Consider the following 18,588-nt stretch of genomic DNA (forward strand, 5'->3'; position numbering starts at 1 on the left):
ACAGTGATAGTCATAGCTATAATATTGTTTTATTAACTGATATATGCATATGCTTGTGTTATTTATCTTTAGTACAACCAAAACAAAAATTCTCAAATCTTAAAACTTTGGGCTAAAAATCAGAATGTCACTATATTATCTATATTACTAATCAGAATGTCCTAAGTTGACTAAGTTTCATGTAAATATTCATGCTAAAAGACAATAAAGGGCAATTTGGGTATTGTGCACATTTACTACATTAGCATTACTCTGAGGATCACACAGTACCATACTAAGAAATCAAAGCAACCATTTTTCAAAACTACTTCTTAGATAAGTTTCAACTTTCAAGCTTAAATCTTTTCTATCACAATCTAATTAAAGATTATAGCTTTATGATGAATAATCTCAAACCCATCAATAATCATGAACAACCATTGGAAAATACCATCTTTGAAATGAAGGAAGCTTTCATCATTTCACCTTCTACTCATGGTGGTGGTGGTGAACCTACTTTCAGAAATGCTCATTTTCTCAAACCCATTGCTACAACTTCCACTCATCAACTTACCTTCAATCCATCTTCATCACCTGTTTTTATTCCAGAGGGATGGCCATTCAAAATCAACTTTATTGGGTGGAGCTACCCACACACAAAATGGGTTAACTGGGTTGATGAACTTAAACCCAAATATGAATCAGTTTGGAAGCAAGTTGGAATCTTTGATGCTATTATGAGTACTAAGAGCCGCATCAAGAAAGATCAAAACTTGTTATTTGGGGTTGTTGAGAAATGGTGTTCAGAGACAAATACCTTTGTGTTTTCCTTTGGTGAAGCAACTATCACTTTGGAGGATGTTGTTGTTTTGGGAGGTTACTCTCTCTTTGGTCATCCTGTTCTCAAACCACTTGAAGATCAAGAAATGAAAGAGGTGGAACAGAAGCTCATCAACATCGAAGAAAAGGCGAGGTTTACAAAGAGTATAGCCCCTACCACATCAAAGTGGATGGATACTTTCATTGGTAAAGGTAATGCAGTTGAGCATGAAGCATTTATTGCTACTTGGTTGTCAGTTTTTGTTTTTCCTTGTAAAAACATGTTGGTCAAAAGTTCTTTGTTTCCTATTGCTATTCATCTTGCTAGAGGGATTCCTATTGCTTTGGCACCAACTGTTTTAGCTAGCATATATAAGGATTTAAGGTTGTTTAAGGAAAAAATAATTGGTTTGTTAAAATATCCTGTTGGTGGTTGTAGATTTCCCTCGGTGTTGGAGGTTAATGTTCAATCACCCTTTTACTTGGTTCAAGTTTGGGTGTGGGAGAGGTTCAATAATTTGCAACCACAACCCAGATTGGTCAATAATGAAGACCATGTATTATTGAAGTGGCATTTGGTTAATGCTTTGAAAATTGACAATGTGAGGTTAGCGTTAGATTCAACTGTTGATAATTTTATTTGGCGTCCTTATGTTAGATACGCTGATAAGTGTGGAGTGTTTTATCCAAAGGATGAAATTTGTTTGCCGTTTATGAAAGATTTGGTGGATAAACAAATGTTGTCATTTGTTATATTTTTGAGAGTTTCTGAGCTAATTGGATTTGAGTCTATAGAGCAATATCTACCACACAGAGTTGCTATGCAGTTTGGAATGGATCAAGATGTTCCTGGTTATGTGTCTAGATTCAATGAGACTACTGCCATTGCTTGGGAAAATTATTGCAGACCTTTTTCTGATACAAGTTTGTATTATTTTCCATCTAGATTTTTTAAGGCTGGTTTTACCACTTGTTATGCGAAGTGGTGGAAGAAATCAGTATTGGGTCCTCAAGGTTTCGTTAAGAATGATGTGCCCCAGGACAGGATTGCAAGTTCATCAGAATATAGACCTCATGCTGAGATTCCTAAACTTGTTGGCTGCACTATTACCATTGGAAAATCTAGTGATGATCGTTCAAAAACTAACAAGGGTGACAATATTGTTGATGATCCTTCTGATTTTGTTCCTAAACTTGTTGGCTGCGCTGTTACTATCGCAAAATCTAGCGATGATGGTTTAAAATCTAGCAAGGGTGGTAATATTGTTGATAATGCTGTTCAAGATGGTATGAAAGCTGGGGGAAAAACTGATGCTGATGGGGGAAATATTGTCGACGATGATGTTCCTTTTGTTCAAGATGGTATGAAAGTTGGGGGAAATATTGTTGATGATGCTGATCCTTTTGCTTCAATTCCTAAACTATTGAAAACTAAATCCTCTGAAAACTCTGTTGAAGATGGTTTGATAACTGAAAAAGATGTTGTTTCTGATGCTCATTCAATTTTACCTCCAAAAGATAACACTCTGACTCCTTTGATATCTTTTGAGGATTGTAAGCATGTGTCGGAAACTATTGTAAGCTGTAGCTATGCTATCAGAAACGAAGTCTCCTTGTCTAGTTCTGAATTTGGTGATTTTATATCATCAAATGTGGATGGTGAAATAACTGGATGTGGTGATGAAGACGAAACCAAGAGTCCACTTTATGATAGAAATGATGTCAATGACATCAATGGGGAAAATATTGAGCCCTTTACACTAGACATGGAAATTGATCTTGAAAACAGGATTGAGAAGCTTGAAAGAGTGGTTTCTAAGCTTAAAGAAGCAAGATTTGGTCAAAAGGTTGAAAATGTTTGATCCAACAATTATTTTATTTGATTGCTAATAGTTCCCTTTTTGTTGTGCAACCTATGATAGTAGCTTTCAATTGTAGTAATTAGTACTAGTCGATTTATATGAAGGTACTAAACTTAGGGTTATATTGTAGATCACGGAAATATCAAAGTGAATGAAGCAAATATAGGATTTGACTTGCTTATAGTTAAAGCTGGTTCTGAATAAGCATTTGGTATTTTGTTCATTCATCAGATGCTGTTTTTTTTTTTTAAACCAATGAACCACTTGTCTGTATGATTACTCATTACTTTATCTCAATGTTGTTAAATTGTCGCCATAGCGGCACCAAGGCATGGAGGATCTTGGGCCAGCCACCATAGGCTACAATAGCTATTATATCCGGCATGTTTCTGCCATAGACCACAATTCCATGCTTGTATGCCAGAGTTTTGGCTAGCTGCCGTAACCTGCCTTCCACTAATGATTATGCTGTTCTATCTGAGGTTTACACAGTGTTGTCAATTGTAGATCGTGGGAAATTTCAGTTTGTTCAAATTCCGCTGCACAACAATTCTATAGCGGCTATATATAGCCGCTGTTTCACAATATTTTATACTAGATGGGGTATAATGGAGCAAGAGTGATATGTTCAATTTTCGCTATTTAACTAGAATGGTTACGAATAATCAACTATTCTATTATTATTTTCATCTTTTCCACCCTGTTTCTCCTCTTGGTTTTTGCTGATGATTTGTACATTTCTCATTCAAGGTTTTAAATTGTGGTCATGTCTCAATCCATAATGTTGCAGTCAAACATAGTTAATGCACAACTGCAGTTGTGATGGTGGAGACATCAAAATTCTTAACGTTTAAGCGACAATCGTGGTTGCAAACGTTTTATAAATATCTTGCTCGTTTTCGTGTGATAACTTGTATATGCATATTGTTAAAAAAAATTACAAGACGGTTATAACAATCAAAACTGTTTGCTTTCCTTGTATCTTCTTCTAACTGTTCTAGTATTTTTACCAAATGTCTTACCAGTTTCGGCTAATGATGCAACAACCAGCATCCCAACAACTTATTTATGGTACTATTTTTCTATATAAATAGTAGCGCTTTTAGGTACGAGTACACAACAATCACAAAATATAGTTCTTCTTTTACTGTTCTCTGATATTTATATTCTAAGTTATTTCTGTAATTTTTTTCTATTGCAATGGAAAATGTCTACGAAACACGACTTCATCTTTGATGTTTCGCCAAGAAAACAATCATGGACATTGGTTGTGAGGGTTGTTCGTTCTTGGTTTGTTCAAGACTACAAAAATAAAAAACTACCATTTTCCATGGAGTTGGTTCTAATGGATCGAAAGGTACTTTTTTCATATCGTTTTTTTTTTTTGTTTTTTGTTTTTTTTGTATTTTTTTTTGTTTAAAGTATAGTGTTTTAATATTTGTTATCTAGGCTGATCGAATTGGTGCGTCTATACAAAGAATATTGATCTACAAGTTTAAGGAGCAACTCCAAGAGGGAATGGTGTTCACGATTTCCTCATTTGATGTTGCTTGCAACAGTGGTTCGTATCAACCATCACGCGGCAAATACAAACTGAATTTCACAATCAACACAAAAGTCAAACTATCTAAAACTGCTTTGGTCTCAACAAACGTGTATTCGTTTACACATGCATATGATGTTTTCAATGATTTTTACAATAACTACTTGGTTGGTAAGTGACTATCACTTTCTTCGTATCAATTGGATTATTTGATATTGTTTATTTACAATAATACAATAATAAATTAATTACTTTTTGGTGAAAATAGTTTAATTTTTCAATATAAATTTTTTTCAACCTTGATTTTTCTTATTCATATATATTTTGTTTTTTAATGGTATTTCAATGCTAATAGGTTGAATTAAACGTTGTATAATTTTCTTAAAGGTTGAATTAATAGGTTTAATAATTAAGTAACCGTTTAGATCTTTTAATGCTAATAAAACGCGTTTTGTTTAATATGATTCAAGTATACATTATATTCTTATAATATTAAATTGTAATTTAATCAATATTTTAATTTGTGTTATATATGCAGATGTAATTGGAGTCATGACTTGAGTGGGTGTTGAAAGAGAATATGAAAGAGATGGTGGAAAATCTAAAATGAATGTCATTTAACTGGATTCAAATTGCTAAGCTTAATTTTTTGTCTGTTTGTTTTTTTTAAACATGTATTTTGGGTAAGCTTAAATGTACTCTTTGGACAATTTTTATGAAAGGATTTAGTGGATAAGTTTTCTGAAACAAGTTCCATAACTCCACAGGAATGCGAAAGATGTTATTGACTCAGATTCATAATCATTTGCACCTCCTAAGAAGAGAATGTTGCCAATAAACGAAGATTGCGGGACATCTGACGCAATTGTTCAACCGGTCAAAAAGATTGTGAAGATAGAGAAATAACATTTACAAGTGACTTGGTTACGTTTAAGCTGTTTATCCATTATGTCAATGTTATGTGTCTGTTTTTAATGTAGTAGAATAAATTCCATGTTATAGACAATGAAATTACGATTTTCAATTGAATAAATCATTATTGTTGCATGTATTGACACTTCAATGAAAAATATTTCAGTTTTCATATTATCAATTTACGATTTATTTATGTCTTAAACTTTACACAAATTCAAAAATAAATATAATAATTAAATTAAGGATTCTATGGAAGAAGTTATATATTGAACAAGATACACCTTATCTCTCTTAACCCAATTAACCTTTCTAGATTCCTTAATCCCTCCACACAAAAACAAAAATAATAATTAAGGATTCAGTGAAAGAAGTTATACTTGTGGGAGCCTTAAAGAAGGGAATAAATTAAACCAACTGAGTTGGTATTGAAAGAGAATACAAAAGATATAATACAAGAACTAAAATGAATGCCATTGAATTGAATTCGAATGAGTTACCTTTATTTGTTTTTATTTTTTATTTTAATATGGAATATACTATGGTATTTAATTATAATTGTGATTATTTGTCAACTCATTTTGAAGAGATATCAGTTTGAATGTACTCTCTTCAAATATTATGTTGAAGAATTAAAATCTTTGTTTACAATTATCAACTTGATTGTTTAATATGATTGAAAAGTAAAAATCTATTCATTTACTTAAATCGTTTTATTTGCTTCTTTAGGGATAGGAAAATCAATGTTACAAAATCTTTTTTCATCAACTAGGATCACGTTCAACCCTAAAATTATGGAGACAAATGAACTAAAGAAAATGTATTATTATTTTGGTAGAGAGAATTTTTTTTGTCACACTTTACTTTATGTCTTTTTTATGCTCCATATTTTGGTCACACTTTAACTTCAAAAGGTTCCATATAGATTATGATATTAGATGAGTTCAGTCTTTATAATGAAAAACAATTCTACATTCAATCGAGGGAGTTGACACATATCTTATACATTTTTATTCCCCGTGTTTGGGTATGTTGGTTTCAATTAGGAACTTTTGAGAATGAGGGATGGTTCTTTTCGAAAAATGGAAAATAATGATTTGGAAATCAGAATTACGGTAAAGTAAAAGGATATTAATTTAGAGTGTTTTAATTTGTGACCCTTGATCTCCAATAAAATAAAATTGAGGGAAGATATTAAAGAAAATTCTTTTCTCATTTTTTTCTCTCTTCATAGATAATTTGTTTCCGAGAAAAATACTATCTCCAATATTTTTTTAGGGACTCTTTCCAATCTTAAATATAAATAAATAATTAATTTTTTTAATCTCAAATCAAATATAACTTACTTTGTCTCTATTTAATGTTGTTTATCCTATGTGGTATTGTAGAAATAATCAGATTCAATAATTCACGACTTTTGTAACAAAAAAAACCCCCAAGACTTGCAAGAAATGCAATTATTGCTATGATCACAACTCAAGCTTCTCTATCTGGTAACCTTACAAAACTAACAAATGGTCCAACTATCTTTGATTTTGTTATTTAGAAAGCTTTTAAAATGGATACTCATCATCAAAAAACACCAAAATTATTGAGGTTATTTGACAGCCACCTATCCATAATTGGATAAAGTGCAACACTGATGGCATAACTTAAGGCAAGCCAAGACCAAAAGCTTCTGTAGGCATCTACAAAAACAATCACGGAGAGAGTATTGGTTGTTTTGTTTCAAACCTTGCAAATTGTAATGCTCTGTTTGCTTAGATTATTGAAGTCATTCTTGCAATGGAATGTGCTTACCAGAAAAATTGGCATAATATTTGGATTGAAAGTAATTCAAAAATGGTTACCTTAGCCATCAAGTAATTCAAATTGTTCCTTGGATATCAAAAATAGATGGCTTAACTATCTTACTCTATTGCAATTAATGAATTTCATGATGTCCTATATGTTCAGATAGGGAAACTGTTGCCCAGATAAGTTGGGTACTTTAGGCCTGTCTATAATTATTTTATTTGGTGGTCTTTCACACATGTTCAGATTAGTGAAGATTTAGTTAAGAATAGACTAGGTCTTATATGTTATAGATTGTCTTAACATTCTGATGGTTTGGTTGCGCCCCCCTCCTTTTTTTGATCCTACTTTTCATTTTAATACATCTATGGTGTGTCCTCAATAGGATGTCAATTTATAAAAAAAATGTTATTTATCCTAAAATATATTTTAATTCATGTAACTTTATTTTTAATGACTTTTATATTCTCATGAAAGAAAGTTTTAATAGATGACACTTTTGAGAATGTTATATTTTTTATGAAACCAATAATAATAATTGATACAACTAAATTTTTATATTTAGGTATTTTGATTTATAATTGAGATCTGAGAGAGTATTGAAATTAAGTAAAAATATAATAATTTTATTAAGAGTGGAAAATTAAAACATAGGTAATCATATCCATTTGATAAATGGATATATTGAATGGCTGATAAACCAAATCTAATATGAACTCTTACTAATTTTCCTTAAAAAAATGAACTCTTACCAATTGGTTAATTTTTTAGGAATATATTAATTATTTATAGTGTTTTTATCTTTTAGGCTTAATTGTACTTTTGTTAAATATTTTATCACTTTCACAAAAATAATCATCTCTTTATAAAATTTAACATTTTTTATTTCAATAAATGATGATTTATTGTTTCAATTTTAAATATGAAGATAAAATACCACATAACGCCGAAATTATGGATGAAAAGAAACAAAAACAATGATATTTAAAAAATTTGTTAATATGTAAAACCTGTTAAATAATTTTAAATACTTATTTTATGATATTAGTGAACTAATAAGATAATATAAGTTACTACTTTATAAACTAAGTAAATCAAGAGAGAAAGAAGTAGGATGATATATTTTGATTTCTCAAAATGGTGTATTTTTACATGAACCAAAGTGTGGTATTTATACTACTAAATTTACCACTATTACATGTGTGAAATTATTTGTTTCACTATTCTAATTTGACATTTACCTAGGTAATAGGTAATTATCACTTACTATTGTAAGTTGACAATTTGGATAGATATTTCAACTATAATAATTATGTCTATATTTCAACTATAATAATTATGTCTATATAATTTATTATAACACTCCCCCTTTGAAATATCTATCATGGTGCTCCATTGAAGTCTTGTTGAGGATAATTTGATTGAAACATATGTTGCCTCGTTAAAAACCTTATTAGGAAAAACCCATTGGGATAAAAACCTTAATAAGGGAAAAAGAGTACAACAGTATGCTCCCCCTCAACTAAACACATGTTGTTCCTTTTTAAAGAACTCGAAGATGACGCATTCCAATATTTCGTATGTGCTTCTTGAAAACTGATGTAGGGAGCGCCTTTGTGAAGAGGTCTGCCACATTATCACTCGAACGAATATATTGAATATCCACTTCTTTGTTTCTTTCAAGTTCTTGTGTGAATGAGAAGAACTTAGGAGGGATATGTTTGGTTCTATCACTTTTGATGTAACCTTCTTTCATTTGAGTAACACATGCAGCATTGTCTTTATACAAGATTGTTGGATTTTTATCAACTGTTAAACCAGACGCTCCTTGGATATGTTGCAAAACCGAACGTAACCATCTACACTCTTTGCTTGCTTCATGAAGGGCTATTACTTCAGCATGATTTGAAGAAGTTGCTACAAGCGTTTGCTTTTGAGATCTCCATGATATTGCAGTGCCACCATATGTGAACACATATCCTGTTTGTGATTTAGCATTATGTGGATCTGACAAATATCCTGCATCTTCATAGCCAAGCAAAACTGGTTTTGTATTTTTAGAATAAAACAAACCAAGATCAGATGTACCTCGTATATATCGAAATATATGTTTTATTCCTTTCCAATGTCTATTTGTAGGACATGAACTGAATCTCGCCAGTAAATTTACTGCAAAAGCTATATCAGGTCTTGAACAGTTAGCAAGGTACATGAGTGCCCCAATGGCACTTAGATATGGCACTTCAGAGCCAAGACCCTTTTCATTATCTTCCTTAGGTGTAAAAGGATCCTTTTCTATGTTAAGTGTTCTTCCCATCATTGGAGTACTCAAAGGGTTTGACTTGTCCATGTTAAACCTTTTTAACACTCTTTCTGTATAATTTGATTGATGTACCAATATACCATTTTTAGTATACTCAATTTGTAAACCAAGGCAGAACCTAGTTTTCCCCATATCTTTCATTTCAAATTCTTTCTTTAAGTACTCTCTTGCTTCTTTAATTTCTTTAGTAGTTCCAATGATATTTAAATCATCAACATAAACAGCAATTATTACAAAACCGGATATTGTTTTTCTTATAAAAACACAAGGGCAAATTGGATTATTCTCGTATCCTTCTTTAAGCAAATATTCACTTAGCCTATTGTACCACATACGCCCGGATTGTTTTAATCCATATAATGATCTTTGCAACTTAATTGCATACATTTCTCTTGGTTTTGATGTATCATGCATCTTAAGTCCTTCCGGTATTTTCATGTATATATCATTATCAAGTGAGCCATATAAATAAGCAGTAACAACATCCATAAGATACATATCAAGATTATTAAATACTGATAAACCAATTAAATAACGAAAAGTAATGGTATCCATAACAGGAGAATATGTTACCTCATAATCAATACCTGGTCGTTGGGAAAAACCTTGTGCAACAAGACGGGCCTTGTATCTTACAATTTCATTTTTCTCATTTCGTTTTCTTACAAAAACCCACTTATACCCAACAGGTTTCATACCTTCAGGTATAGCCACAATAGGTCCAAATACTTTTCGATTTTTAAGAGACTTTAATTCAGTATCTATTGCATCTTTCCAGTTTTTCCAATCATGTCTATTTTGACATTCATTGACAGATCTGGGTTCGGGATCATCATTTTCATTTGTAATTTCACATGCAATGGAAAATGAAAATATTTCATCAATATTTATGTCTTTTCGGCTCCACAAATTTCCCGTATTAACATAATTAATTGAAATCTCGAGGTCATTCTTATTTTCAGTTTCATTATCAATGATCTCATTATCATCATCTTGTGCTTTTTTGAGAGCACACTTTTCATTGTCAGATTTATCACTATCTAGTGTCTTTTCAAGATCACTTTCGATCATATTCACCTTTTCTGTTCCTTTTCTTTTTCGGGGATTTTTGTCTTTGGAACCTACAGGTCGACCACGCTTTAAGCGTGCCTTAGATGTACTTGCTACATCATTTAGTTTTGATATATCAATCCGAGATGGGACATTTACAGCTGGTACATGTGACTTTGTCACCCTTTTTAAATCAATAAATGAATCTGGTAGTTGATTTGCTAAATCTTGTAATTGTACTATTTTCTTTACATTTTCTTCCCATGATTTATTATATGGGTCCAGATGTAATAAATGTGGTACATGCCATGTTATTTCATTTTCCAATGGTTTATTTTCTCCTCCTAGTGTTGGAAAATTTGTTTCGTCAAAATGACAATCAGCAAATCTTGCCTGAAAAACATCAGCTGTTAAAGGTTCAAGATATCTAATAATCGATGGTGATTCATACCCCACATATATTCCTAACCTTCTTTGAGGTCCCATTTTTGTTCTTTGTGGTGGAGCTATTGGTACATATACTGCACAACCAAAAATTCTTAAATGAGAGATATTTGGTTCTTTACCAATTGCAAGTTGATAAGGGGTATGTTTATGGTCAGCACTTGGCCTTAGACGTATGAGTGCTGCAGCATGTAAAATTGCATGACCCCAAACTGTAACTGGTAGCTTAGTTCTCATTATTAAAGGTCTAGCAATATATTGAAGACGTTTGATTAATGACTCAGCTAAACCATTTTGTGTATGTACATGAGGAACAGGATGCTCAACAGTAATTCCAATTGACATGCAATAATTATTAAATGATTCAGATGAAAATTCACCGGCATTGTCAAGTCTAATTTTCTTTATAGTATAATCAGGAAATTGTGCCCTTAATTTAATTATTTGTGCAAGAAATTTTGCAAATGCCATATCACGACTTGACAGTAAACAGACATGTGACCATCTACTAGATGCATCAATTAATACCATAAAGTACCTGAATGGTCCCGACGGTGGATGGATGGGTCCACATATATCTCCTTGGATTCTTTCAAGAAATGCGGGTGATTCTGTCTGAATCTTGCCTGGTGAATGTTTTGTTATTAATTTTCCAAGAGAACAAGCTTCACATGGTCTATCTCCTTTTGTAAGCTTTAAACCTTTCAATGAATGACCATGAGTACTTTCAACTATTTTACGCATCATTGTTGAACCAGGGTGACCTAAGCGGTCATGCCATAAAGTCATAGTTTTGGGATCTTCTTTTACCATTAAATTACATTCAATTTCATGTATATATGTATAATGTAATCCAGAAGGTAATTTTGGTAGTTTTTCTAAAATTTTCTTCTTTCCCAAAATATTAATAGTAATATTAATGTATTTCATATTACCTTCGGTTGTAGTTTCAGTATCATATCCTTGACTATATATGTCATTAAAACTCAACAAATTTCTCTTTGATTTCGGAGAGTATAGAGCATTATTAATGACAAACTTCGTCCCATTTGGTAATATGAACATAGCATTACCTGTTCCTTCAATTAAATCTGCTGGACCTGAGATTATGTTTATTACACCTTTAGTAGGAAATATTTTGGTGAAATATTTCTTACTTTTGAGGATCGTATGGGTAGTTCCACTGTCTGGAATGCAAATGTCTTTGTCATGATCCATTTCTATCCTTCTTAAAATAAAAATAAGATTAAATAAAAGAGAGGGTAAGATAATACAACATATTCAACAATATTATTTTATTTAGATCATGAAAATATTACATAGTCACACAACATGCAAATTCTTAAAAATATACACAACACACATTACATACATATATATATATATATATATATATATATATATATATATATTAATTCATTAGTTAATCCATATTAATATCTTCTCCTATGAAATCAGCAGCCTCAAGACAGGTAGTATCATTCTTGGGTTCAATTTCATTAAAATTAACCTCCTTTTCCTTTCCATCAACAGATTCTTTGTATCTTTTACACAGGTACTCTGGTGTCCTACATGCTTTAGACCAATGACCTTTCTTTCCGCATCTATAACAACGATCATCATGATTTCTAGAGGGACCTTCCTGGATGTTTTTACCTTTACCTTGATGATTCTTGTTGGTTTGGTCATATTTGAGAGGCCTATAATTCATATAACCTCTTCCACGGCCTCCACCACGAAAATGGTTTCGACCATGACTTCTGCCTCGACCACGACCACCAAAACGAGCATAGCCACCACGTCCTCTTTGGCGATTATAACCACCACGCCCTTGATTAAAAGTTGTGGCGTTTATTTCAGGATATGCCATTGTTCCTGTAGGACGCAACTGGTGGTTTTTAATGAGCAGCTCATTATTTTGTTCAGCCACTAGAAGAGCTGTAACCAAATCAGAGTATTCAGTAAATTCCCTCATTCTATATTGTTGTTGCAATATCACTTGAGATGCATGGAAAGTTGAGAATGTTTTCTCCAACTTTTCCTTTTCAGTTATAGTTTTGCCACAAAATTCTAATTGTGCAATAATTTGATGCATAGCAGAGTTATATGCAACAACAGTTTTATAATCTTGGAACCTTAATTTGTTCCATTGATCCATTAATGAGGGCAATAAGACTTTCTTCTGATGCCCAAATCTTGCCTTAATTTTGTCCCATAAAATCTTGGGATCTTTTGCATTCGAATACTCTGTTTGTAATCCATCATCAATGTGGTGCTTGATTATACGATTTACTTTTGATTTTTTCTTTGCCAATTCCTCTGGGACATCTCCCAAATCGTCTCCTTCAAGAATCTTGTCGAGTCCCTCACATGCGAGATACTCAATTAAGTTGTTGTTCCAAGTTATGTAGTTGTCTCCAGTTATGTTTAAAATTTTGAATTGGTGCTTAACATTTGACATGATTATATCTAGCAGTAGTGTAAACTTCCGGTAGAAACGATCGTGCAGATAACATGTTAAAGATTTAGATGTTTAAATACTTATTTTATGATATTAGTGAACTAATAAGATAATATAAGTTACTACTTTATAAACTAAGTAAATCAAGAGAGAAAGAAGTAGGATGATATATTTTGATTTCTCAAAATGGTGTATTTTTACATGAACCAAAGTGTGGTATTTATACTACTAAATTTACCACTATTACATGTGTGAAATTATTTGTTTCACTATTCTAATTTGACATTTACCTAGGTAATAGGTAATTATCACTTACTATTGTAAGTTGACAATTTGGATAGATATTTCAACTATAATAATTATGTCTATATTTCAACTATAATAATTATGTCTATATTTCAACTATAATAATAATTATGTCTATATAATTTATTATAACAATTTTACTAATGTCTAGAGCTTTTTTTGTTTAATATTATTACAACTTTTTCTATATATGACTCCAAGAAAACAATATGAATCCATAAGACCTTCATGAACGATTACATTTTTTTGTTTCAACGTGACAATGTTGTTTTTGTGAAGAGACAAGCCAACGTAGTCTGTCATTCTCAACCACAAACCATGTTTGTTATCATTTTTTTTAGGCTTAAATGTGTGTTTGATCCATGTACTTTCACCTAATTTTGGTATTGGTCCCTGCACTTTTTTTTTGTTTGGTATTGGTCCCTGCAGTTTATAAAATTTTTGGTTTTAATCCTTCTCTTATGTCTCAGTTAAAAAAACAAAAACTAACAGTGTGCCATGTGGACCAATCATGACACGCCACGTGGCATATCAAAAGAAATTTTTTTATAATTGAAATAAATTAATTAAAATAATTAATTTTTAATTAGTTTTTTTATTATGGATAAATCGTAATGTCCTTGAGTCATTGATGGTCCACAATAATGATTATAGTCCGGTTAGTGAGCTAAAGAACACCAAGGAGTTTTTTTTTTTTTTTTTTGGTTGTATTCAGGGTTCGAACCTCGAGCCTTATATATATTATGTATGTCCTTACCAACTGAGCTAAACACACGGCGATTCCTAGGGCACATCTACAAGAGTTAAAGATGTTTTAAAGCTTTGTTAAATGATGAGAGATTAAATACGTTAAATGCGATTACAACATTATTAGTTTTTTCTAAAGTAGAGGATAAATAAATGTTCGTATTTTGTTTTTTTAATGAAATAAATTGATCAATTTGTATGCACTTATATACCAACTTATATTAGGGTTAAATATGTTTTTTTATCCCTATAAATATACCAATTTTTTTGTTGTAGTCCCTCTAAAATTTTTCTTCAACTTTTAGTCCCTATAAAATTTTCAATCACTACTTTTGGTCCCTATTTTTAAGTTAATTTTTGTATTTATTTTTTAATGAAATTGTGCACAAATGTGCAGAATATTGTAAAATAAATTTCAAAAAAAAAAGAATTTTTTAACAAAACACAAATTAAATATGAATTTTTAACCGTAAAAAATATAAAAATTCATATTAAATTCATGTTTTTTTTTGGGTGAGATTTTTATAATATTATGAATTTTCTGCAAAATTTTATTAAAAATATGAATTCTATATATGAGTTTACTTTAAAGAAGAGACCAATAGTGAAGATGTAAAAAATTTTAGGAACTAAAATTTGAAGAAATTTTTTAGGGGACTAAAACAAAAAATTGACATATTTATAGAGAACAAAAACATATTTAACCCTATATATTATGATTCTTAATTTATATTTTTTATAAATAATATTAGTTAAATTAATATATGTGCAGTGTCAGTGTCCTAAGTTTTTTACATTAGCAATGTTTGTGTTTATGTTTACCTCATGTTAGATGTCAATGTTGAAATCCGTGCTTCATAGATATTGATTTTTTAAAACTGTCACTCATCTGACAGACAAACCATTTGATTTAATGAAAATCAATGGCCACAAACCAAAACACCCAAACAAATACCAGATCAAATGGTGTCCTCAGACAAATACCTTTGTGTTTCCATTTGGTGAAGCAACTATCACTTTGGAGGATGTCGTGGTTTTGGGAGGTTACTCTCTCTTTGGTCATCCTATTTTCAAACCACTTGAAGATCAAGAAATGAAAGAGGTGGAACAGAAGCTCATCAGCATTGAAAAAGAGGCAAGATTGATAGACAGTATAGCCCCTACCACCTCAATGTGGATGGATGTTTTCATTGGTAAAGGTAATGAAATTGAACATGAAGCATTTCTAGCTACTTGGTTGTCAATTTTTGTTTTTCCTCATAAAAACATGTTGGTCAAAAGTTGTTTGTTTCCTATTGCTATTCATCTGGCTAGAGGCAATACTATTGCTTTGGCACCTGCTGTTTTGGCTAGCTTATATAACGATTTGAGTTGGTTTAAGAAACAAATTGTTGATTTCAAAAAATGTCATGTTGATGTTAATCTGCAATCACCCTTTTACTTGGTTCAAGTTTGGTTGTGGGAGAGGTTCAAAAATTTGCAACCACGACCCATGTTGATCAATAATGAAGACCATATATTATTGAAGTGGCATTTGGTTAATGCTTTGAAAATCGACAATGTGAGGTTGGCGTTAGATTCAGCTGTTGATAATTTTATTTGGCGTCCTTATGTTAGATATGCTGATAAGTGTGGAGTGTTTTATCCAAAGGATGAAATTTGTGTACCGTCTATGAAAGATTTGGCGGATAAACAAATGTTGTCATTTGTTATATGCTTGAGAGTTTCTGAGCTAGTTGGATTTGATTCTATAGAGCAATATCTACCACATAGAGTTTCTATGCAATTTGGATTTGATCAAGATGTTCCTGGTTATGTATCTAGATTCAGAGAGACTAATGTCATTGCTTGGGAAAATTATTGCAGACCTTTTTCTGATACAAGTTTATATTATTTTCCATCTAGATTTTTTAAGGCTGGTGTTACCACTTGTTATGCAAAGTGGTGGAAGAAATCAGTATTGGGTCCTCAAGGTTTCGTTAAGAATGATGTGCCCCAGAACAGAATTGCAAGTTCATCGAAATATAGACCTCATGCCGAGATTCCTAAACTTGTTGGCCGTGGCACTGTTAGTTCTGGAAAATCTGGCGATGATGGTTTAAAAACGAGCAAGGGATATAATATTGTTGGTGAGGATGTTCCTTCTGATTTTATTCCTAAACTTGTTGGCTGCACTATTACCATCGGAAAATCTAGTGATGATGGTTCAAAAGCTAACAAGGGTGACAATATTATTGATGTTCCTTCTGATTATCTTCGTAAACTTGTTGGCTCCACTCTTACTGTTGGAAAATCTAGTGATGATGGTTCAAAATCTAGCAAGGGTGGTAATATTGTCGATAATGTTGTTCCTTCTGTTCAAGATGGTATGAAAGCTGGGGGAAATATTGATGCTGATGGAGGAAATATTGTTGACGATGATGTTGGTTTTGTTCAAGATGGTATGAAGGTTGGGGGAATTATTGATCCTGATGGGAGAAATATTGTTGATAATGCTGATGGGGGAAATATTGTTGATGATGCTGATCGGGGAAATGTTATTCATGATGATGACACTTCTGGTTCAATTCCTAAACTATTGAAAACTATGTCCTCTGAAAACTTTGTTGAAGATGGTTTGATAGCTGTGAAAGATGTTGATTCTGATGCTCAATCAATATTACCTCCAAAACATAACACTCTGACTCCTTTGATATCTGTTGAGGATTGTAAGCATGTGTCGGAAAATGTTCAGTTTGAAGCAGATTCAAATGGGAGCAAAGAAGCAAGGCTGTCAAGTGACACAGTTGTTAAATCTGAGACTCAAATGGAAAGCTACGGCTATTTATCTGAAGTAAGCATAGCTGAACTTGAACAAAGAATTAAACAGCTCGAGAGAGTGCAAAGAAAGCGAAAGAGGGCAAGGTTAGGCCTCAGTTGAAAATGTTATTGGTGCATCATAGTTAAACCCTTACTGCTTCTTTATGGTACATATTTCTTAATGTTGGTAGTTTGTCATGATTTTACTTGATTATTACATAGAAACATAGCTATCAATTGGTACCTTCTTATAGGAATGTAGTTGGTTATTTAGAGAATATGTAGATCTTTCATCTCAAAGTTATTTTATATTAAGTTTGATATCTGAATTTTCATCAATGAAATTCTAATCAAGTGCTAAATTATATTGTTCCAGTTGGGGAAGTTAAAACATTACTAATTTCATTTGCCATAGTAAACTATATTAATGTTATTGAAAGTAATTTTAAATTGACATTACATATTGTTAAACCTATGAAACTGTTATTGGCAAGGTAGAACCTCAAACTTTCAAGTTATTGGTTGGTTCAAACCCCATGTAGGGGGAAAAGGTGGTTTTCTTTGTAACAAGTTATTTTTGTGAGGCTGTTTTTGTGTGGAGGTGGTTGACGTTGGGGTATGCTTAGTCTGCTGCGGTTTGTTTCCTGGTGTGCTGCCAGTTTGGTATATGGCAGCCTCAATTCCTTGTTTATGTGGCTGCCTCATTTCCATGTTTATAGGGCTTGGGCGGGTTGTTTGTTTAGGGTGTTTTTGCGCCCTGTTTGTAGTTTCTGTGCTACTGTCATTTGACAATGGGGTTTTCTGGTATATCAGTGCCCCATGTTTGTTCTTGTCCTGCCCGCGAGTTTTGTTGTGCTCCTTGCACACTCTCTTTGTGAATAAATTTAGTTATTTGTCTCTAATAGTTATCATCATACCAAATTATATACTTCGCGGTTTTGAAGTTTTGATGTGTCTTTTCGGTTGGCCTTTAGCAAAGGTTACTCATACGCCTTCCTCTCCTACTTAGCATCAAAACATATAAGATGAAGTATTTTGATTGGATTAGTCCAATATGACATAATTACACAATTTTCATATTAAAATATTCTTTTTCTTTGTTTATAGAAGATGGGAAATATATATTAAGGAAAACAGCTATTTCATGAAGGTTGTGAGTAACATCCTAAGTAAATTATTTGTTATATTGCAGGTTGTTGCAGTGAAGCAGCTTAGCAGAAATGGATTTCAAGGGAACGTGGAATTTTTTGCAGAGGTTTTGATTTTAAGCCTTTTTCACCACCTTAACATTGTTAACTTAGTAGAATTATAGATAGCATGTTTGGTAATAGTTGAAAACATAATTATCATCTGTAATCCCTAGTAATTGTGACTTTATTCAATCAATTAGAGAAATGAAGTGATGAGTAATCCTTAAAAATGATTCATGAACCACTTTTTCGAGCATCCAAAAACTTGATTCTAAGAAATATCATAGCTCAAGTGTAGATGACTTGGAAAATTGCAGACAACTTTTTATTTGTTTGTTTCAACACTGCAGTGTTGTTTT

At 32.0% G+C, this 18,588-nt stretch overlaps 3 protein-coding genes across 3 annotated transcripts; 2 read left to right on the forward strand and 1 right to left on the reverse strand.

The window, feature by feature from the left end:
* The first annotated feature begins 47 nt into the window (after positions 1–47).
* On the forward strand, positions 48–2,861 carry LOC146938051 (uncharacterized). Its single transcript, XM_085752096.1, has one exon. The coding sequence runs from the start codon at positions 378–380 to the stop codon at positions 2,658–2,660; it is 2,283 nt and encodes a 760-aa protein (XP_085608222.1). The 5' UTR covers positions 48–377; the 3' UTR covers positions 2,661–2,861.
* A 9,288-nt stretch (positions 2,862–12,149) lies between these two features.
* LOC146938052 (uncharacterized) lies at positions 12,150–13,187 on the reverse strand. The gene has a single exon (XM_085749573.1). The coding sequence runs from the start codon at positions 13,185–13,187 to the stop codon at positions 12,150–12,152; it is 1,038 nt and encodes a 345-aa protein (XP_085605699.1).
* A 1,966-nt stretch (positions 13,188–15,153) lies between these two features.
* On the forward strand, positions 15,154–18,588 carry LOC146938053 (uncharacterized). The gene is made up of 2 exons (XM_085749574.1): positions 15,154–17,144; positions 18,232–18,588. Exons 1-2 carry the CDS (start codon positions 15,154–15,156, stop codon positions 18,242–18,244), a joined length of 2,004 nt encoding a protein of 667 aa, XP_085605700.1. The 3' UTR covers positions 18,245–18,588.

The sequence above is a fragment of the Medicago sativa genome, chromosome 3, assembly GCF_051527215.1.
Source record: "Medicago sativa cultivar Bolivia chromosome 3, Bolivia_mono, whole genome shotgun sequence".
NCBI lineage: Eukaryota > Viridiplantae > Streptophyta > Magnoliopsida > Fabales > Fabaceae > Medicago > Medicago sativa.

Coding starts and splice junctions, on each gene's coding strand:
- LOC146938051 (XM_085752096.1), top strand. CDS start 378: ATGATGAATAATCTCAAACCCATCAATAATCATGAACAACCATTGGAA.
- LOC146938052 (XM_085749573.1), bottom strand. CDS start 13,187: ATGTCAAATGTTAAGCACCAATTCAAAATTTTAAACATAACTGGAGAC.
- LOC146938053 (XM_085749574.1), top strand. CDS start 15,154: ATGAAAATCAATGGCCACAAACCAAAACACCCAAACAAATACCAGATC.